The sequence below is a fragment of the Triturus cristatus genome, chromosome 1_1 (assembly GCF_964204655.1).
Source record: "Triturus cristatus chromosome 1_1, aTriCri1.1, whole genome shotgun sequence".
NCBI lineage: Eukaryota > Metazoa > Chordata > Amphibia > Caudata > Salamandridae > Triturus > Triturus cristatus.
In genome coordinates, this window is record NC_140579.1 from 1,199,328,105 (window position 1) to 1,199,352,361 (window position 24,257).

The 24,257-nt window shown below is 40.6% G+C and overlaps 1 protein-coding gene across 3 annotated transcripts in view; it reads left to right on the forward strand.

Annotated features, from left to right (window-relative positions):
* Positions 1-24,257, forward strand: part of LOC146871825 (ATP-dependent chromatin remodeler CHD8-like) — a 3,469,548-nt gene that overhangs the window by 1,450,074 nt on the left and 1,995,217 nt on the right. For all 3 annotated transcript variants that reach the window (XM_085651762.1, XM_085651758.1, XM_085651757.1), the window contains one exon: positions 4,585-4,722. In XM_085651762.1, the coding sequence (XP_085507888.1) occupies positions 4,585-4,722 (138 nt within the window). The remainder of the gene's footprint in view (positions 1-4,584; positions 4,723-24,257) is intronic.

The window sequence follows — 24,257 nt, forward strand, 5'->3', positions numbered from 1 at the left end:
ACAAGGGCAGAGGTAAGACCAACAATACCCGCTCTGCCTCCACCACTACCCAATGACTTCCCTCCGCTTTCCCGGACAATTCCACTCCGGTCAGGGGAAGATTGCTACAGTTCCTTCCTGTCTATCACCACAGACAGGTGGGTGAGACATAGTTCAGTCAGGTTACTGTCTAGAACTCACATCTACCCCCCCCAAACATGACACCCAAACAGCGCCCAATATCACTAGAACACTTATCGCTGATAAAGCAGGAGGTAATCTCCCTCCTACAAAAACATGCAATAGAACCAGTTCCCCTGCATCAGCAAAACACAGGAGTTTACTGCCTGCACTTTCTCATTCCAAAGAAGGACGGTTCTCTGAGACCTATACTAGACCTCAGACCCCTAAACCTGTACATACTCAGACCATTTTCACATGGTCACACTTCAACAGGTCCTTCCTCTTCTCTCACAAGGTGACTTCCTTGCCACTTTAGATCTCAAGGACGCCTACTTTCATATTCCCATTCACACCTCTCACAGGAAATATCTCAGGTTTGTAGCGGACGGTCAACACTACCAATTCAAGGTACTCCCTTTCGGAGTCACCACAGCACCCAGAGTATTCACCAAGTGTCTGGCAGTAGTCGCAGCTCATCTAAGAAGACAACACATTCACGTCTTCCTGTACTTGGACGATTGGCAAATAAAAGCCAACTCATACAATCAGTGTGTACATCACACTCGCACCACAATCCAGCTACTCCACAACTTGGGGTTCACAGTAAACCACGCAAAGTCTCGCCTACAACTGTCCCACATGCAACAGTACCTAGGAGCCACAATAGACACCTCAAAAGCACTTGCATATCCCAGTCCAGCCAGGATAGCAAGCACACAAGCCCTCGTAACCAAATTTCAGCCACAACACTCTCTTCCAGCTCGAGTTTTCATGCAACTCATAGGGATGATGGCCTCTTGCATAACTATAGTACCTCACGCAAGACTCCAGATGCGCCCTTTGCAGGAATGCTTAGCCCGTCAGTGGAACCAGGCTCAGGGTCAGCTGACAGATCTGGTGTTGGTGGACGGTCGCACTCATCGCTCTCTGCAATGGTGGAACACCAATAACCTTTCCAAAGGGCGACCGTTCATCGAGCCAGTTCCACAGATTGTGCTAACAGCGGACGCATCGCTCTCCGGCTGGGAAGCTCATCTATTACATCACGCCATGCAGGGCAGGTGGACTCCTTGCCATAAGATACTCCACATCAATCACCTGGAATTACTAGCCATATTCCTGGTCTTAAAGTCATTCCAAAAATACATATCGGGCAAGGCTGTCCTAGTCCGCACAGACAATATGACAGCCATGTACTACATACAAAAGAAAGGCGGGACACACTCCCTACTGCTTTTGCACCTAGAGCAAAGCATATGGAGATGGGCTATTCCTCAGGACATTTTTCTGCTAGCCCAACATGTCCCGGGAGTGCAGAACAATATAGCCGATCTGTTAAGCCGTCAAACGCAACAGATTCAAGAGTGGGAACTTCATCCACAAGTATTTCAAACGTTTTTCCACATGTGGGGGCAACCAGAGATAGATCTTTTCGTCACACACAAACACCAAATGCCCAAGCTTCGCCGCCAGATACCCACACCCATTGTCCAAAGGCAATGCGATATGGATAAATTGGTCAGACAGATTTGCATACGCTTTTCCGCCTCTTCCACTCATTCCGCTGGTCGTGCGCCAACTGCAGCAACATTCACTGACTCTAATCCTAGTTGCTCCAACATGGGCCAGAAAACCGTGGTACACCACATTACTGGAACTATCTGTAGTCCCGCACCAAAAACTACACCTTTCCCCACGTATCTTAACCCAGAACCGTGGATAGATCAGACACCCGGACCCAGCACAGCTCAACCTAGCGATCTGGCTCCTGAGGACCCAGAATTTGGTTACCTTAACCTTCCCCCTGACTGTATGAATGTTATCAGAGAGGCTAGACGCACCACCACTAGAGCCTGCTATGCAGCCAAGTGTAAAAGATTTGTGATATATTCTCACAACAACATCAATCCTTTAGATGTGTCTATTCAACACATCATAGGTTATCTACTGCATCTCCACAGGTGTAAGTTAGCATGCACATCTATTAGATTACACCTCGCTGCCATAGCAGCCTATTTACAAAATAGACAACACCGGTCACTATTCAGAGTACCTGCCATCAAAGCGTTTATGGAAGGCCTCAAAAGAATAATTCCTCCCAGGGTTCCACCATCACCTGTGTGTAATTTGAACATTGTTCTCACAAGACTAAATGGCCCTCCATTCGAACCTCTGCACAAATGCGAGCTACAATTTCCAACATGGAAAGTCGTTTTCCTAGTGGCCATTACTTCCCTTAGAAGAGTCAGTGAGCTACAGGCACTCACTATCCAAGAACCATTTTTACAACTACATCATAACAAAGTGGTTCTCAGCACTGATCCAAAATTCCTTCCTAAAATTATTTCTCCCTTCCATCGCAACCAGTCTGTAGAATTGCCAGTGTTTTTCTCGCAACCACAGACAGTCGCAGAAAGAGATCCTCACACTCTCGATGTTAAAAGAGCACTGTTTTATTATATTGAAAGAACAAAACATTTTCGCAAGACCAAACAAATTTTCGTGTCATTCTCACCACCACATAAAGGCAACCCCATATCAAAGTCTTGTATGCATTTGACAATCCACCTTGCTATCCCAATTTGCTATCACAAAGCAAAACGTACATTATCTGTTCCTCCTAAAGCCCACTCTACACGAAAAATAGGGGCTACAATGGCATTTTTAGGGAACATTCCCCGAGATGACATCTGCAAAGCAGCTACATAGTCTACACCGCACACATTCACAAAGCACTATTGTGTAGATGTGCAATCTAAACAGCAAGCTAGTGTGGGCCAGGCTGTACTCAAAACATTATTTCAAACTACTGCAACAGATACTGGTGGTCGCCGCTAGGGATGGGTACTGCTATACAATCTATGCATAGTGTGTGATCTGCAGCTCATATGCCTCGAACGGAAAATGCTACTTACCAGTATGCATCTGTTCTTGGCATGTTGAGCTGCAGATCCACACACGCCCACCCACCTCCCCGGCTACCTTTATCTGTTCCAGTACTATCTTATTTAGATACAGCATACATGGGCATCTTATCTGTTTCTCACAAAGCTCCATCATTTCCCTGCTGGCGAAAAATAATCTGAATATGGAGCCGATGCCCATGCGCACTATCATCCAAAGGAGGAGTCACCTATCTTGTGACTTCCAAAGACTTGTCCAAGACAAAAACAAGTGCAAACATCCGGGCCCAACACCAGATGGCGATCTATGCATAGTGTGTCGATCTGCAGCTCTACATGCCAAGAACAGATGCATACTGGTAAGTAGCATTTTCCTTTCTCCCATAGGACTGCATTGACTGCTCTCTTGTGAAAATTGTTCTTAGCGTGGAGTTGGCTTGTATGAAATCTTAAACTGCATATGTACAAAAATGTATTTACTTAACTTTTGTCTAGGAAATGTCCTAGTGTGATACCTAGGCATATCACACTGAGTATAAAAAGTAACTTTAATTCAAACTGTTTTTCATTGCTTAATTCTTGCAAAGTACTATTATACTTGGCCGTACCAGTCCTGGCTTGGTTCTAGAAAAATATATCGCAACTAAATAATATTTTTTTGCAAACAAATTGGTCTAAGTTCAGTCTTTGAGTGTGTGACATCGTTTCTTGACTGAGTGTGTACAATAAATGCTCAACACTACTCTTTGATAAAGCCTTACTGCTCGCCCACGTTACCACAACTAGAGAGTGAGGTGCTATCTACTTTACCTCTACCTACCTTTGGGGTTCCACTGGACTCTGTGCAGACTATACCTTACTTTGGTACAGTATATACAGATCCAGCTTCTTACAACTCCCCCTTCTTTGTTCAAAGATTAGCTTTTGACCTGCTCTCTTTCCCGAGTTTTCTGTTACTCATGCTCATTACTGAGTTTGGATTTATGACGGTAGAAATCACAAGAGGGCCCATCAGAGTTAAGGACTTCATTAGAAATATTAGTTACTACCTTCCATCAGCCACAGCTTTAGAGGCTAAGGGGTGTTCCGTCTGTCTCAGCATGTGGTCAACAACAACATATGTTGCAAATGGAAAATGTTACTTGCCTCTAAGGCTCTCCTTGACGAAGGAGTGTAGTAGATTCACATGGACCTGTCCACCTCTCCTATTGGAAAGTATAGGGTTGTTCCTTGCTTTCTTACATGATCTTAGGTTACTTCACCTGCGTACATGGAAATCCTTGTTCCAAAAGAGGGAAAATTCTCCACTTACACTAATAAAGCATCAGGAAGGATTAAATAGAATGAAGCCGCAGTGGTCATACCATATCCCTTTGAGTTTTGCTGTGCCTTGTTTAATGTGCTGGGGATGTTTTCTTTCATCTCATGTTTTCTATCATGTACTTTTTCCTTTCCCATCTCTCAATGGGTTCCTTGCTCCTTGCTATTTTTTTCCATGGTTTCTTGTTGGTTATTCCAGGCGGTAATCTATTACTTGGTGAAATGGTGCTCCTTACCATATGAAGACAGCACCTGGGAACTAAAGGAGGATGTGGATGAGCTCAAGGTGGAACAGTTTAAACGTATACAATCACGAACCCCTGACCTCAAGAGAGTAGTGAGTATTCCTGTCAGATGATTCTTAATTATCTACACTGTCCAAGTTTTAATTGAATAGAATGCAGGGATTGATGTTATCACCATAACTTAATAATTGACGATGCAAGCTGGTTTGTTTTTGTTACAGAACCTAAGTTACAGTGACTCTAACACAGTTTTCTTCTATTGCCTTCTCCTTTTAAAAGATCATGTTCGAGGTATGTGAGCTGTAGATCACATGCTTTGCATAGCTCGCCATCTAGTGTTGGGTCCCGATGTTTGCACTTTGTTTTTGTTCAAAGAAGTCTTTTCCAGTCACGAGGTAGGTGACACCTTTCGGTGATAGTGCGCATAGGCATCGGCTTCATTGTTAGATTGTTTTTCTTCCGCCATCGGGTTTGGATGTTAATTGCTGCGCTCCTGTTCATTACCGTATCTCGGGTTCCCTTCGACACGCAATCCACTACCCTTGACAGTATTGTCTCTCGATCACGTTTCCCATTCTCCGCGTAACGTTTCGATTGGAAAACCCGTGGAGGGCCGTTGGGCCTACACGCGCCGGGCTCGCAATCAAGTCGACAGAACAGACGCCATTCAAGCTCTGTCCCGGGTGTCACGCTAAGTTTCTGCGTACTGACCTGCCCAAAGTGTGCAACCTCTGTTTGTCCCCGGAACACGGCGAAAAAGACTGCGACGCGTGCCGATCATTTCAATCAAAGAAGACACTTTGTGACCTTCGGGCTCAACGTCATGTGATGCAACACCAAGGTGGCTCCGTACCAGACATCTTAGGCGAAAATTCCGAACGAGAAGAAAACAAGCTCAAGTAGCCGAGGAAGAAGAACATAACTCTGTGTTTGAAGTCGACTCCGACATGGAAGAGGAGGCGCAAGTTACACCGGATCAGCGTACAGTGAGTACAGAAACCCCCTTGCCCCAACAACACAAGACAAAAAAAGGCTGTGGGCCTTCCTCTGCCTGCTGGCCAAGGTCGGCACCGAGAAAAGGTTTCGAGCACCCCGCCTGAGGGCCGGCTCCGAAACGCAAAGAGAAGCCTTCCGGCTCGGGACCGAGTTGGCCCCACACCGGTGCTGAAGCGAAATCCTCGGCGCTGAAATCCAGGCATGTCTTGGTTCACGTTCCATCTTCGTCGAAGTCTAAATCTTCGGTATTGGAGAGTTTGGAGCCGAAACTTTCGACACTGAAAACAACAAGTAAAGATAAAAAAGACTCAGCCAAAAGACCCTTGATCCGATGTTCCACCTTTGGATCCGAAATAGAAAGAACTGGTTATTAACCTAGATACTGGACATATTCATGCGAAACTGCCTGAAAAAAGAAAACTGGGCCAACAGGATGAGCACCACATGCCCCTGAAGAAAAGTAATGTAAGAGCACCCACTAATTCACCGCGATCATCTGACCCACAGGATGAAGGGGATGGGGATAAGGATAGGCCACAAGATGTTGACCCATGGGAGGATTGACACTGACACTGACACACATATATATATATATTCACTGAAAAAACCATGGGTTTCACACACGTTATAGTTAGGAATTAGCATTTAAAAAACCTTAGAAATTTAATGAAAAAACCAAAGGTTTCACACATGTTATAGTTAGCTGGACATTTCACTCGTAAAAAACCAATGAAATTCCCCCGTTATAGTTAGTTCAGCTAACTATAACTCGCGCGCCCGCAATGCACTACTGATGACGTCACATATTACATCACTCATGACATGGTCAGTGACATCACTCATGACATCACTGATGACATCTCAAATGACATCACTGATGACATCATCCAGTGAATGTGTGTTTTTCTGAAAATTAAATATGTTTTATACATGTATATCTCAAGGTTGATGGAAGAATAAATGAGTATATAAGTGTCTAAATTGATGATTTGTTTCTGAAAAATTGATTGTATAACTGACTGATTAAGTGTATCTTTTTGAATACATGGCTTAGTGAGTAATGTTTAAATGTGTAAATACCTGTATCAGTCTCTCACTTTGTATATAAGTGGCTGCATGGGTTGGTGAGTAGCTACATGAGTGTCTATATAGGTTAATAGTTGGTTTTTTGAGTATCAGTATGAGTGTCTGAGTGTCTTCATGGTGCGGTGGGGGGTATTACGTAGTGCATAGGTGCATGAATGAGTGACTCACTGTTTGTATGTGTTGAAGACAGCATGTGTGCAGGACTGTATGGGTGGATGAGTGTGCGCATGGGTGTGTTAGTGAGTGAATGACTGTCTCAATAGTGTCTTCATAAGTAACTACATATGTTTTAAACTAGTATATGTGACTATTGTTGTTTATAAGTGAGTATATGTGAGAGTGAGAGATTGGAAGAGTTCCTGTATGAATAAGTATGTGTTTATATAAGTGATTGTTAAAAAGACTAAGTATGTGTAAGTTTCTGTTAAAGTAAGTGTGCTGGTATGTGTATAACTGTATATGCAAGTAAATGGATGTTTGTTTCTTTATTAGCATGAGTGACTATGTGTGTGAGTAACTCTATGGATGAGTGGGATTGTGTTACAGGATGTTTAGGTGTATGAGTACATATGATGTGTGAGTACATGTATGAGTGACTGTATAGGATTGTTGGTGGATGAGTGGATGTGTATGTGGATCTTAGAATTACTGAATAGGTTGTTGTAACTGTTATTGGTATGTCCATTGTTTTGAAAATTTTAGTGTCTATTTTTGAATGTTTGTATCAAAGGTTATATTAGGGTGAGAGGAGGTCTACCACTCTGTCACAAGGATAATGTCATTAGTGATGTCATTTGAGATGTCATCAGTGATGTCATGAGTGATGTCACTGACCATGTCATGAGTGATGTAATATGTGACGTCATCAGTAGTGCATTGCGGGCGCGCGAGTTATAGTTAGCTGAACTAACTATAACGGGGGAATTTCATTGGTTTTTTACGAGTGAAATGTCCAGCTAACTATAACGTGTGAAACCTTTGGTTTTTTCATTAAATTTCTAAGGTTTTTTAAATGCTAATTCCTAACTATAACGTGTGTGAAACCCATGGTTTTTTCAGTGAATTTCAAAGGTTTTTTAAATGCTAATTCCTAACTATAACGTGTGTGAAACCCATGGTTTTTTCAGTCAATTTGCAAGGTTTTTTAAATGCTAATTTTTTTTTTTTTCTTCTATTTTTTTTTACATATTTGTATTTTAATTTTCTATCCTTTTTTAAAGACTATGGTTAAATTTTTAAAATTCTATAATATGTTTTTTTAATATATTTTATAAAATAAACATGTAAAATTTATTAGCAATACATTTTTTACTTTTTTTTTTATTTTTATTTTTTAGTACGCGTACCGTAAGCTTACGGTAAGCGTACGGTTTACGCAACGTCCGTAATTTATCTACGCTGTTTGTGTATAATTACGCAATTTGCGTAGCCTCGCGTACTCCGCGTGGGATGCGTACGCGTGTACGCTACACGCGCACGTTACGCGGAAGTGTCGGGGAGTGACTGTTAAGCGCATGCGCGCAAGCGCGTATCTTTTTTACGCGCATGCGTACTTTTGCCGTAAGCGCACCGTAAGCGTACCGTAAGCGTACGGTAGGTCATGTGATCATGAAACACAACTTTTGATTGGTTGAAACTACTTTCAGTTCTAGAACTCTCCTACACCACACCCATTCCCCTCATTTCTGCTTGTGATCCCTTAGGAGAAGAAGCTGGGTTGTCTTTGTGATACGATGGCAGAACAGCAGAGCTCTTCTGAGAGTGCGGCTAGCAGCACTACCTTGAGGCAGAGAGCGAGGAAACAAAAGACCTCTTACGTATGGGATTATTTTACTTTTCCAGAAGGCCAGCAAAAGGTAAATGCACCCTTAGTGACTTGCAAGCTGTGTAAGCGTGTACTTTCAAGAGGTAATCCTGACAGGAAGTATTCCTTTGGGAATCACACCATGATGAGACACCTTAAGGATGTACACAGAAGGACACATGCTCGACTTACTGAAGGTAACCCTTCAGTAAATCAACCAAGCACATCCACAGCAGCTCAGCCTGGACCATCATCTGCAGAGCCGAGTCCTCCTTCTGCAGGTCAGGTGAGCCCTTCATCTGTGGGGGGAGCATCTCCTTTTTCTGGTCCTCTGGAAATTAACCCTCGGTTTGCGAGGGTTGAAGTACGGTGCGCCCATTGTCACGATCTAATTACTTATAGGGAGACCAGTGTTTCCCTAGTGAACAGTAAAATAGATCAGCACACTTGTCGTACCGTCTAATATTCCCAATCTTTCTTTCCTCTGTCCCTGCATGAACACAACGGCTCTTTTAAGAGCCAACCTTACCTTTCATCTATTTTTTATATATTTTTTAAAAAACTTTTTTTTTTTTTTTTTTACCGTACGCGTACGGTACGCGTAATTTTTTTTTTTTTTTTTTTAAAAACACTAAAAATCAATTATCACATTACAAGGTCCTTGAGAGACTACAATTAAAAACTGCAAATGTGATTGTAGAGAAGTGGAAAAAAGGGACCATGACATTATTGACTTACCATACCCACTCAAAAAAAGATTTATTCATTTAATTTTTTTAATTGCTTTTTAAATGGTTATAGTCTCAATCTGAAAAAAAAGAAAAAAGTATTAATATTTAATAAAACATTTAATAATACAGTACACATATTTACATATTTTTCAAAAAATATTTTTGCCTTTTTTTTGCTGTTTTCAGAAAATATTGCATTTCACTATAAATTGTGAAAGCAATTGCATTCATCATTTAACAGCAGGCAAAAAAAAATTAACAATCTCAAAGATTGTTTTTAGAAAAGCCCAGAATCTCTTTTTTCATAAACATAACTTTAAAGAAATGCATAATATTCTAAAAAAATATCATCTAATATCTATACTTATTTCTTTAAAATACCGTCTGATATTTTTGTTTCAGAAGTATAATCACAATAATATATGTCAAATAACTCCACAATACATCTGGTTCCATTTCCTTTAGGCCAAATAGTAATTTTAAAATTCTTTTTTTGTTTAATTTCCAATGGTAATCCAATAAAAAACAAAAGTTTAAATTGTACAGATGTCACCGTTTCTCTGTAACATTTTGGTTTCCGAAAGATTAATTAATAATTAAATAAGTCCACAATAGAATTGTTTACTTTTCCGCATGGCCAAATAGTAATTTAAAAAATCTTTTTTGAAAAAATTTCCAATGGCAATCCAATAACATTCCAAAATTTAAATTGTGCAGATGTTACCGATTTTTTCTAAATTTTTGGTTTTCCAAAGTTTCCTTAAAAAATGGAAAAATTCCACATTACAATTGGTTACCTTTCCATTAGGCCAAATGATAATTTGTTAAATCTTTTTATTTGTAAATTCCAAATGGTAATCCAATAAAATGGTAAAATTGTTTTCTCCAGATGTTGTCAAATCTCTCTAAAATTTAGGTTTCAGGAAGATTAGATAGGAATTTGCTAAATCAAAAGGCAAACGTTGCTTAAAAATCAATTGGGAATCATTACACAGTGTCCAGCCTTTTTCACATTTAAGATAAACTGTGTAATGACCAGAAGTTACAGTAGGTCCATCATGGAAAATTATTGCAACTGTTACAAAAGTTTTTCCTGAAATTGATAATTGCTGTCCTGTAAACTTCTTGATTAAAGTATCCAATTTTGAACCATCAGCTCTAAATCGTTGCATCATTAAAATTACATACTGTCTGTATTCCTTTAAAATTAATGTTGAAAACATGTCAGATTTACACTCACTGCATTGCATGCTATGATTAGCATCTTTAACTAATTTAGCAAAAGTGACTGTTTTACTCTCTGGCAATGTTAAATAAATAAACCTTTCAGAATCAACATTAGAGCCACATATATTATAACAGTTTTCACAACTATGTTCCCATTTATAAGAGAGACCAAACATATTTTGTATTTGTACCCCTTCCTCTTCCAGTACCTGAAGAAAATACATCAAGAATTCCTGTGCATCTTGCTGTACATTTTGAGAAAACTGTGTTCGTCCTGAACATACATCTAAAACTTTTCTAATTTCAGTAGCACTTTCTATTTGAGTTTTATCATTACTCAGCTTTTCAAAAAGGAGACTCAGCACAGTACAGAATCTTTTTCCCTGATTTACTATTATCTGCTCTTGCAAACTTTCCAGATAAAATGCAACATTCAGCACTACATTAGCGTAGCAGTTGACACCAGAGCTATTTTCAAAATAACATCCTACAACCTGTTCTTCATTTTCCTTATTCTTTTTGCTTGCAATTACATCACTCCTCTTTTTTTTCCTCCTCTCTACATCTTCATTACAGATATTCTCATTTCTCCTTTTACGAGAAACTACACGTTTCTCCAACACAGGATACTGACCTAAATGAGGAGCATAGCTTCTTCTTAATCTATTATACTCCTTTACACAGTTTGTATCAGCACTAACTTTTGAATCATCAAAGTCTATCATGAATAAACCTGATAATGTTTTCACTCGTGACAAAGCAACATATGCCATACCTTCTTTGAACACAGTTGAACTAATGTTCACAAATGCACAATCTACAGTCAATCCTTGAGACTTGTGAATAGTTACAGCATATGCTAGAGAAAACGGAAACTGCTTCCTACGTACATATAAGTCTTTCACAAGCATGAAACGAACTGTACAACGACAAATATCTTTAACTTCTTCTATCTGATCAAATTTTATTTTTAAACATTCAATTCCATCTTTTTTCTGATAATTAATAAAACCCACAACTCTTCCCATAGCTCCATTAACTAAACCTTTTTCAACATCCAAATTTCTCCTTAAAAATACTCTACAGTTCATGCAAACATATAGATTTTTTTCTAATCCAGCTGTTTTGGAAATCTTCTTCTCTAGTGAATCCAATTTATTTTTCAGTGTGCCTGTTAATGTGACAGTAATTCTTCCATCCTCAATTTTGTCCCCTGCTTCCAATTTCCTTATATCTTCCTTTTCCAATTTCAAAAGCTCCTCATTGAATATTGAGCATTCACGTAGAGTTGGCATTAAGTAGATGACACTTTTGTTTTCTGCAATGTTCTTGTATATCTTCTCTGCAACTATTTCTTCCTTTGGAAATAAATTATGTAGCAGCCGAGTCTGTAATGCTTTTTTGCCAGCTTCTGTGAGTAGTCCAATCCGGATATCTTTCAGAATACTTCCATATTCTTCATCGTTTGCTTGCCTCATATTAGTTGTAAGTTCCTTGTACTCAAAGAAGGACCAAATATTTGCATTACCGATGCTTCCCAATGACTTCTTCGTGTCTTCATGTGTCACAGTATTAAACACTGGTTGTCCTTTAACTGGAGTAAGTTGCAAAAGATCTCCAAAAACTATGACGTGTTTTCCTCCAAATAACACGTCATAGTCTGACTTCAGAATTTGCTGCATTCTTAAATGCACAAAGGCAAGCATTAAGTTCGATACCATGCTCACCTCATCAATAATGAGAACTTGCATCTTCTTCAATACTCTTGAAACTTCCAAGCATGCTTCTCCAGTTAGCTTGTTGTATTGTATTTTGTTCTCATGCTCCACTGGTAACATTAGCAAACGATGTAAAGTGATTCCTTTTATGTTATATGCTGCTAACCCAGTTGGAGCAGTAACCACACAAGACAAAGTAGAATCCGTTTTTTGCTGTAGGTAGCTTCTGATGACTTTTATAAGGAAACTTTTTCCAGTTCCAGCTTGTCCGCTTACATACATCCTGATTGGATGAAATGATGTGCATGAGCACTCTTTTTTTTCATGTAGAAATCCGTGATCAATTTTGTTTCTGATCTCTTCATAAATTTGTTGCTGCTCTTGATTCAGTTGTCTTTCCAAATGTTGTAAGTCTATAAATTCTTCTTGAGCTTGATTCATAGCTGTTTCCACTTCATTCATGGCTATTGATGCTTCATTTTCAACGATTGGTTGTCCTAGGGGATCTTGACTGAGTGTTCCTGAACTTTGGCTGTCCTGAGAACTGTCTCTAGCTATTTCTGCTGCAATTGTAGTTTCCTGTTCAATTTCTTCATTTAACATTTGCAGATAAGTTGTGAATGTTCTGCATTGTATGCTGTCTTTGCAAGCATTAAATGAATCTTCATAGCTTTGAAATTCTCCCTGTAGTTCATCCTCTGTACGCCATGGTTTAAACAGCTGTAAAAGAGCCAAGTAGTAAAATTCCTTTTTGTCAGTAGTGTCGCAACTCAGCTTCCGGTGATTTATCAAACTTCCTTTTGTTTGCTTCACCAAACATCCTTCCTCACCAATAACTTTATATTTTCCATTGTTGATGTCTTCTGCGGCTTTCCGTGAATAAATGTAGTTCTGCAGCACTTCATAGAGACACATGTTCTCCAGATGATGACTTCTCTTTGGGTAATATGTATCCAACATGTTTGATTTCAAAATATCTGTACTTTCTGGGTCATTCTCGGCCAAATATTCAATTTCTCCAACAGATTTCAGTACCCGATTTCTCATTGCTGCAAGGCCTAAACTTGCCCAAATTATTCTTCTTGATTTCGAGTAGAGACTTGCAGAAGATAACCTATCTGAACATTCGTAGGATCCAATTTCTCGATGCGATAACATCTTCAAACTGAAACTGTACAGCTTCTTACTGACAGTTTTCTCGTGAGAAATCTCTTCCCACATTTCCTTCAATTCTGTTTTTTCTGATTTCGTAATGTAAGACGTTACATATCGAGCAACAGCAATGGAATTGTCAGCTACATACTGTATATCCATGTTAGCGTTCCACATGGATAAAATCACTGGGTTGTAGTCATTTATATTTTTTGATTCTTCTTTTCTTTTAAGGTTGTAGGTATTCTTAGGTGATTTTCTTGTGATAGTATGTCTCACAGCTGACATAAAACTGTTAACTCTTCCTTTTGAAAGAACAGGTCTAGGAAATCCAAATCGACATTTAGTGTAGTATTTATCTTTGCTCTTGTATTTCCGTCGACAGTATTTTCCACACCGATGACTTTGGAAACGTAAAACTTGCTCCTTTAACTTTTTCTCTTCTGTGCTTTTTGGTATAGCACATGTTGCATATTCTTCAATGTAAGATAACACTGCTTCATCAGTATCTGTTCCAAACTTTGGGGCATCCTTGATCCACAACAGCATATGAATATGAGGAGCACCTCTTGCCTGGTACTCTTTTCTCCAAAAGAAATCCACTACTTCTCCTAGAGGTGGATTTTTTTTATTGCAGATGAAGGACATCATAGCCTCAAATCTATGATTGAAATATCTGCAAACATTAACCGGATCCAATGAGCACAGTTCTCCTGCTGTCTTGTATTCGATGTTTTTAATGTTTGAATTTGCCTCTCGTAGAAAATCCAGTAAATCATCCCAAGCGTACTCAGCACAGCTTAGGGTAAGGAACCATGTTGGTGTTCCTAAATTCCGTAACATGCATTTTAATTCTCCATGGCGTCGGTACCAATATTCATTTGTCCCACGCTGACAAGCCATCAGATTGATCAGTTGTGTTTCCAAATGATCATCTCGGTGCTGCACTTTCTCCATAAAATCCTTAGCAGACACATTTTGTAAATGTACTCCACTTTTTAAAATGTGATTTACTGCATAAGACAGTGCAGACAAGTCGCTTTCAAATAAAAGATGGAACAAATAAGGAATACTTTGTCGAAATCTGGGATCTTCAGCATATAGTCTTGTAGTCCGATACTCAGAAGCTGGACTCTGTTCCGGACGTTCATCGTATCGTCCTCCTTTTCCTTTAGGAAACAGCTGGGGAAAACATCGAGCTTCCAAGCTCTCCTCCCATACACTCACGGGAGTTCCTTTTGCTTTCTTCATCTGAAATAGATCAATATTGTCTCCCATAACTTCTTTTGAATGAAGAGGATGTATGCTAAAATGTTCATAAATTTCTTCTTCCTTTGACTTGTCCACTTTTTCAATTTGTCCAGTTGGTGTTTCTGTGTCTTCTTGTAAATCTTCTTCTTCTTCTTCTTCTATATAAATTGATTCATACCATTTGTTATTCCTTTTCAAATACAAATTTGTACTTTCCGTACATCTACCAGCTCCTGCCAAATCTTCTTATTCTTTGTAGGTACACCATTAACCAGAATAATTAATGGTTCAGTTTCCAAAGTATCCGCATCAATAGTTTCCATATTTTTTTTCAAATCCTAGGGCAAATACACCACTCTACCTTTTAAACCTCTCAGTAAATCTGAAGGAGGTAATTTACCAGTTTTGGGCTCCATACGTACTATGGTCTGGAACGGATGAACACATTGAATGAGTATAGACTCATATGTATTTAATTCAGAAAGTTCAGCAGGAATAGCATCCAATTCTAAATTATTATGTATAGCTCTGGTCGGCATTCTATTTTCCTCTAACTTGTTGTAACAGTATTTACAAATACGCTGAACTTCACCCAATTCAAAACAATTTTCAAGAAATATATAGGTGGCAAAATCCTTCCACTTATAATTATCTTCATTTTCACTCTTTCTGTAGAGATCAACATACCTGGTTTGTTTTCTATAATGAGTTCTGCGGCAACAAATACAAGTTATATTTGGTCTTTCATTAGAGATTATTGCAAATTTTGTTATGTGATCATTAAATGTCTTACTTACAGAGGGTTCTACATTTTCTTCCACTTCTTCCTCATTTACTGTGTCCTTCTCTGCACTGTTTTGTTCAGGACCAAAGTAACAAAACTGAATTTCATCAACAACCTTCTCTACATCTGATACCGTTCCACGGAACAGAGCCCTATTCAATTCATCTAACTTTATTGCTGGACTTTTAGCAAAATACAACCGTCTCACAAACTTTCTCATTTCAGTATGATGAACAGCCAGCATCCTAAAATGATGGAAAACACTATTACACACTTTTCTAGATAGACAAGCCAGAGAATGACCCTGCAAACCAGTATTCTCTCTCACTCTGCATGGATCTAGACTTTGAAGCACCTTAATCTTCTGTTTCACACTTTTTTTGCTATATTCTCTTAGAAACTCACGAAATTTATCAATAGATTCCTGACGCACAGTGCAAATACTACTACAATTCCAAGTGTATACTGGGGCTTTAGGACGTCTCCCCATAGCCTCATCCGCCATCACTTGTACCTCATCTCTTGGAACCATTATCTCCTTCTCCATTATGCAACCATTTTTCACTTCATAAGCACGACCTCTGGTGTCAACTGCATGCAGCAAACTATTACTTTGAAAATAACTCTCTTCATTAAAAAAAGGTTCACTACTTGAACTATGCATCCATTTTCCTAAAAACACTTTACAAAAGTTTGTTCTGTTCACTACTCTTTTCCTTTTGCTATGTGATTTCAGTACATTAACCATTTTGTCTAATGTACGCATCCTATTCAAAATTAAAATGAATAGTTTCCTTTTTAATTCTAATGCCTTAGCTGCAATGGCTTCAATTTCTTTTTTTCTCTTAAAAAACTTTGCCTTTTGCTTATATTTCTTCACATCCTTTATCAAATTGGACATAACTCTCCTCTGAAACATTTTTCTACGTATCTCTTTAAACGCAGTTTTTCTGTTTAAGTTTATCTTTTTAGTTGCAGAAGGTATATTTGCATTAACTAAATTCTCAATTTTTTCCTGTCCTTTTCGATTCAAATCATTCTTTCCAGTACAGACATTTTGTACATTTTTCCTTTTTTTGAATATGTTCCTTAGAAAATCTTTTTTTTGCTTACCAGAAGATTTTTTCTTCTTCCCAACATGAGCATCTTCAACTAACTTAGGTCCTCCAGTTGTCTTCAAATATAGGTTTTTTTTCTGCTCTTTTTTTACTCTGGATTTTGTAGGCATCTTAAATTTTGTTCACTGCTCTTCAGCAATACCTGAAAAAAACTAAAAAAAAATTCCTTTATTTTATTTAAATATATTACTACATTTGTTTTCACATTAGTCACAAAACGAAATTTCTTTGCCAATTTGAAAGCACACTTACTGCTCTTTTTTTTGGCAAGTGATAAACACTTTTACAGACTGACACATTATGAATCCACTTTTCAGATTTTTTACAAAGCACATGTCCAAACTGCTTTTTCAGACCAGCATCATTTGTAACCTGGGTGTCTGCCTACACTCCAGCAAGGGCAACCAGCCTTAGTGATGCTGAATGTATTTGCATTACTGACTGAAACCTCAAACCCCACTCGCTTGTGAATACTGTGCATGATTCCACATGGTAAGCAGCTACCTGTGTGCTAAGAGTCTGCTTCTGCACCAAAAAATGTCTCCCCCCTTTCCATCTAATGCAACTGTGAAATCACCAGAGAAATACGCAATAAATCTCTGCCTGTAATTCCTATTTGCACACAGAGTCATGTTTTCACATTAGTCACAAAACAAAATTTCTTTGCCAATTTGAAAGCACACTTACTGCTCTTTTTTTTGGCAAGTGATAAACACTTTTACAGACTGACACATTATGAATCCACTTTTCAGATTTTTTACAAAGCACATGTCCAAACTGCTTTTTCAGACCAGCATCATTTGTAACCTGGGTGTCTGCCTACACTCCAGCAAGGGCAACCAGCCTTAGTGATGCTGAATGTATTTGCATTACTGACTGAAACCTCAAACCCCACTCGCTTGTGAATACTGTGCATGATTCCACATAGTAAGCAGCTACCTGTGTGCTAAGAGTCTGCTTCTGCACCAAAAAATGTCTCCCCCTTTCCATCTAATGCAACTGTGAAATCACCAGAGCAATACGCAATAAATCTCTGCCTGTAATTCCTATTTGCACACAGAGTCATGTTTTCACATTAGTCACAAAACGAAATTTCTTTGCCAATTTGAAAGCACACTTACTGCTCTTTTTTTTGGCAAGTGATAAACACTTTTACAGACAGACACATTATGAATCCACTTTTCAGATTTTTTACAAAGCACATGTCCAAACTGCTTTTTCAGACCAGCATCATTTGTAACCTGGGTGTCTGCCTACACTCCAGCAAGGGCAACCAGCCTTAGTGATGCTGAATGTATTTGCATTACTGAGTCCAACCTCAAACCCTTAAACTATTCTTTTATTATACCAGTACACCTTAATTTATTGTGAAAACATAGTCCATATTATTTTACATGTTCCTCACATTTAAATTTCTCCCAAAACAGAAAATAATAAACACAACTTCAACAAAAAGAATTGCATTTCTATTATTCATTTCTTAATTTACCATATACATCCCCTCTCAGACTCTAAACTCACCTTTAAAATTAGTTAGTTGTGAAAGAAATGTGGCACTCAAACAGCAGATTATCAGAGCCAGGATCTCTGTTCTCTACACCTCTCTCCTCTCAGCAGAACCAGATAATGGCAAACTTTCCCTCTCTTTTTCCACACATATACATGTTAATTTCAAATCTCAGTGCTTGCCCCTTTTTTTCAAATGTAATCACACATTTCTATTGGTTGAAAACCAACCCTTTTCCAAAAGTACCCTTCCCCCAACTTGACTTCTGCCTAGTACCCTTCCCCCAACTTGACTTCTGCCTGCTACCATAGCAACAGCTCATGGAACACTGCTGTGTGGAGTCAGGTCAGAAGTTCGCCAAACAATGTTTCAATTCCAAAGAGCAAGAGTGCTTGACTTTTCAAACCTAACAGCAAATCCATAGTACTGTTCTTTGGTAACACATTTTTCTGTACCAATACAAAACATGCTTCTATTAATTTACACATACAGCCTAGTTTTTATTCTAGAATGGTATGAAACAGCCAATCAGTTCTTTTTTTTTTGAAAAAAATATGTATGCCTCCATTTCCAAACTGTCTTTCTTTTCATATTGCCATTCTACTGAAAGACACCTCCTGAGTGCATCCAGTTCTCCTTTGAAGATGTTCACAGTGTGGATTGTAGGGCACAGCTATGTCTTCTGGAGTGAAAAGTATGCAGAGAAAACAGATATGGTGAGAGACCTTGCTTTGCCAAATGTAGACATTAAATGGATTGGTCAGAGAGGGTTAAAGTGGCACCAATTGATGCCATTGGTGAAATCCTTCATGCACATCCAACACCCTGACCTCATAATAGTGCACTGTGGTGGCAATGACCTAGGCACTTTGACTGGGGTAGGTCTGGAAATGCTTATGAAGGAGACCTTTGCACAACTGTTTTCACTTTTCCCTAAAACTGCCTTTGTGTTTTCTAACATATGCCAAAGGCAAAAATGGAACTGGTCCAATCATTTCTGTCCGCAGATTGACAAAGCAAGAAAGCACGTCAACAAATCTGTTTCTGCTTTCCTCCGTGACTATGGTATGGGTTCCATTTACCACAACAACTTGCGTTATGACATGCAAGACATTTATAGAGGAGATGGTGTACAGTTCAATGATGAAGGGAACAGAGTCTTCCTCTTGAACCTTAGACTCTGCATCGGTACTTACTTGTAGGTACCACTAAAAAATCACTTAATAAACACAACGGCTCTTTTTAGAGCCCCCTAATATCTAAACACTTAAATCTGATTTTCATTTCTTTTTTTCTTTTTTTTTTCTACCGTACGCTTACCGTACACGTACCCCGTGATTTTTTTTAAAATCAATAAATGTTTTCTTTGTACTTTTCTGTCCTTCTTTGACCCCCTTACAAATGTTAGGGGGGTCTGTAACTCTCCTCCTTGCCCCCTTTTCTTGTTATCACTCTTTTTTTTCCTGAGTGAAACACACGAAATGGCGGCCGCCGCTTCCTGGTTTCGACCGATTCGAATGTTTACTAAGATCTAAGAGCCAATCAGAATCGCGCTCGCGCACGCCACCGTACGCGTACGGTAAGCGTACCGTAAGCGCACCGTAAGCTGGCTCAGATATATATATTGATTTAAAGGCTATTTTCTCAGAATCTACTGAACAGATTTACACCAAACCTACAAAAGGCACTTCCTTGACCTGAGGACTACCTCTCTGCCAAATTTCTAGTAATTCTGTTCAGCCGTTCGGGCTGTAGCTGTGTCTAAAGGTCCTATGGAAAAATGCATGGGAAAAACACGTTTTGGGACCCCCCTTTTATCTCCGCCCCCGCTTGACGAATCCCCCCGAGACTTTCAGGGAAGGAGCGGAGCGTAGCGCCCCACCTATTTTGAAAAATTCGCGAGGATTCGTCGACCGGCGCCAAAGTTATTCAAAATAGAATGTTGCGGATTTCCTATGGAAACGTGGTCCTAACTATAACTACCTACTGGCGACCGCCAGTAGGTAATATACACATATATATATACACATATATATACACACATATATATATACACATATATATATACACATATATATATATACACATATACATATACACATATACATACATACTGACCCTGACTTGTACCTGTTCAGGCCATCACCACCTGACGACAATATGACTACATTGAGCTTCTTAACAGAGCTGCTCATTACCATGGGGTGGAACTACATAAGGAGGCTTTAGAGGAGGACTTCTTGTTTGAGACCCTCATTTCCTCTAAAAAAAAAAGTAACTACACATACAGTGTCAATGCTTAAGGGGATGCTTAAACATGCAGATTAAGTTTTCAAAGATCCTGGAAGGGCAAGAATCATGACGCCCAGGGTGGAAAAGAAATCTAAACCAGCACCTACTGACCCTGCCTACATCAAGGGTCAGTTGCTATTAGAATCTCATTTGATTTCTAATGCTCGCAAGAGAGCGAACCCCCAGACCACAGGTGAGGCCCCTCCTCCTGACAAGGAGTCTAAGTTAATTGATGTCTCTGGTAAAAGGGTAGCCTCACAAGCAGCTAATCATTGGCGCATCGCCAATGCTCAGGCTTTGTAGGCTAGATATGATAGGGCTCATTACGATGAGTTAGAAAAACGTATGCAATTTCTGCCTGATGAGCATAAGTCTAAGGCAAATGATCTTATCCAGGAGGGTATAGTTATTACAAATACCTCCATCCAGTGCGCGCATCAGACACAGCAGTGCGCGCTGTAAACACTAGCCTCCTGCTCCGCAGACATGCATGGTTGAGAATTTCAGGGTTCAGACCTGAGGTACAGGCCTACATTCTCAACCAGCCATTTAATAAGGAACACCTCTTTGGTCCAGCAGTTCACACCTCGCTGGAAAAGATGAAGAAAGACTCTGAGGACGTAAAGTCCATGGAGACTTTGCAGTTACCTGCCAGTAGGGGTTCCTTTCGGCGCTCCTGTTAGAGGTGTCTCTAAAAATATTTACACAGAAAATCCCTCCTCCTCTTACAAGGGCAACAATCAATCGCACTCATCAAGAGGTTATTTCAGTGGAGGTTTTAGAGGAAAGAGGCAGAAGCAACTCCACATGCACTTCCCCCGCAAACAAGCAGTGACTTCCTTCCACTACCCCCCAATCATTCCACATCTGTCGGGGGACGTCTCTCCCAATTTCTCCCTGTCTGGAACACAATCACCTCAGACAAATGGGTTTTACAAATTACTAGGTCTCGCCTAGCGAACGCAGCGCATGCGCGTTGCTTCGCCTTGGCGAGACTATTGTTATCGGTTTGGTGCGCGAAGGGAGACAAACCATGTGCGTGCACGGACAGGCGATGTACACGCGCATAGAGTCTCCTCTCCAGGGATGCTAGCTTTCACACGCTCCCACTGCGCGCTTCATTTAGCTTCTTTGCTGTGCCAGTAACACTGACTCGCTTCACTTTATCCTTGGAATTCCTGACTCCACGGAGCCACGCAGTTGTTTCAGATTAGTGAACAAATAGATATTAGTGTATTACATCTGTTGTTAATCCACTTCGTGGTGCAAGGGAGGTGCCAACACCTCATTTATTAGGCACGTCAAAAATATAGTTATTTTTTTTGTTATTTTTTGTCTCGTTTTAGAATATATTAGCGTCTAGGATGTCTTTTCCTTTTGCTATATGCTACTTTTTTTACTGTATAATGAAGGGCGTGTGGTAATGCATGCCGGTTCACAATCAACATGTTCACAATTATAAAGCTGCTGAACGTGAAGGAACGTTCCCATCCCCCCTCTGTCCTTCCCCTCGTGATCTGGTTGGCAGGGAACCTCCGTAACATCACTATTGCTTTAATTTTAACTTCTATCATTTTCAAGAATGGAGAAATCACGAGAAAGGATGTAAAATACGTAAGAACACATAATCACATGGAGGAGTTAGTTGCACCACACCCACAACTCACCAGCAAGGGTTGCACCCCATCCGCACCTCCCTCCAGCGTGCAGGAGTTTCTACCCTTACCTTCACACAAGCTCTACAGCCTTTTAGTTGCTTGCAATGGACTAAGGGAGGAGTAAAGGCTGGGAGCTACAGGAAGTAATCATTACTCCTGCATCCCTTTTTAGGCCTGCCAGGCGGCACAGCAGTCTGGTTTGCTGAAGACATCTTGGGGGCATGCAGAGAGCTTCCCTGGGATTGCATTCCACCTATTCTTACCATTGGCATTATGGTTTGTAAGTCACATTTGGGTGCTTTCTATTTACTGCCTTCATTTGTTTTAGGCTGTCCAGCATTTCTTTGTCAATCCCGTGGAGCATCACCTTTTTACCTTCGGTGCTTGTTAGTGCAGCTTCAAGGCAGTCTGCTTGCTGCATTTATTGGTTGAGGTTGGAACAAATACAATGATAGAATATTTACTGAATAACTTCCTGTTAATTACTATATGATCTCACAATTTTATGACACTGTGCATAGGATCATTATGTGGTGATCAGGACAGGTTGATAAATGCATGCAAACTGTGCGGGATGCCAAGGCTAATTCAGAGGGCCAGTGTAGAACCATACCACTGCCATAAATATATTTACAAACGTTATAGTATTTCCACAGTGTGGTGTTTTACTGCAGTCTAGTATTTATAGGGCACCAGCCGAGGTGCATGCACTGCATGGTGGAACAAGGCGTACATTGCTTTTGGACTTCCTTGTCATGAGCTCTTTAGCATCTAAAAGAGGGCAGAGGGAGCTCTGCTTGAGAAAGGTGGTGAGGCAGTGCAGGGTTGGTAAACAGAGGGGATGTTTCAACGTGTAGGGAAAGAAGGTTTAAAAAGGAATAGGAGTTAGGTTATCGATGTCTTTGGAGATGAGGAGTTTGTAGAGAGTTCAATTGTGGACAAAGACTAGGGGCTATGAATGCCATTTGATTAGTCGGCACATGATTTCATACCAGATGAAGGAGCCATCTAGTGTAGAGAAAACGCGTTCTTTCATCAGCCTTGGTAAACTTTTGCTTTGTTGAAGGCAGTCTGTTTTATAGAGTGCCCGATGGTGCTTTACAAAACATAAGGTTCGAGGCATATGAGCTGCAGATTACACACTGTGCATAGATCGCCATCTGGTGTTGGGCCCGGATGTTTGCAGTTGTTTTTCCTCTTGGAAAGTCTTTGGAAGTCACGAGGTATGTGACTCCTCCTTCGGATCGTATTGCGCATGGGCTTCGGCCCCCTCCTCAGATTGTTTTTTTCCGCCATCGGGCTCGGATGTCTTCTTCGCGCTCCAGTTCCGAACAGTTTCCAGTTCTCCTGATCTGCGCGCAATCCTCCCCTTTTCGCGGTATTGTTTTCGATCGCGATCTCCACACTCGACGCGACTCATCGTCCGAAGTCTTCGATTCCGGTCGTCGACGAAGGCCTTCGGGCCTACCTAAGCTCTGGTCCTGGCTGATGGAAAGGACTCCATTCAAGAAGTGTCCTCTATGTGGGTCCAGATTTCCCCACACCGATCTCCATGAGGTGTGCAACCTCTGCCTCTCCCCTGAACACGAGGCTCGAGACTGTCCAGTGTGCAAATCCTTCCAGTCCAAGAAGACCATTCGAGACCGAAGGGCTAGGAGAACCATGGCACACTCTTCGACGGCGATCCCCGACGACATCTTCGGAGAAGGCGTCGATGTCCCTGAAGAGCAGCACACTGAAGAGGGCCTCGTCAGCGCCTCCAAAGCCGACGACTCAGATGTCGAGGACATCACTCCGGCACAGAGGGGCGTGAGTACTAACATCGACCCCCACCCTCGACTGCACCGAAAAAGGCTTCGGTCACGCCTTCGCCCTCAGGCCTACGCACGACCAAAGACACTGCTTCCCATACCTCGCTTTCGGGCCCGGTTAAGAAGCCCACCAAGCCTTCTGGCGGCTCGGGCTCGAGGCAGCCTGCCGTCGGTGCCGAGAAACACTCCTCCGCACCGGCGCCGAAAAAGAAAATGGCCTCCTCCTCCTCCGTGCCGAGCTCCACGTCAAAGCACTCGGCGCCGAAAACTGGCACTAGCTCCTCTGTACCGACACCATCCCCGGAGCCGAGCAAAAAGCCAAAGGCCCTCGAAAAACACACCTCGAAGCCGAAAGTAATTTCGGAGCCGAGGAAACAACCGGACATTTCTAAGCCACATAGTTCAAAACAACCAACCGATGCCGGCTACAAGGCTAAAAAACATACGGCTACGACACCAACGAATCGGCCCCTCACAGACGAACTATTACGG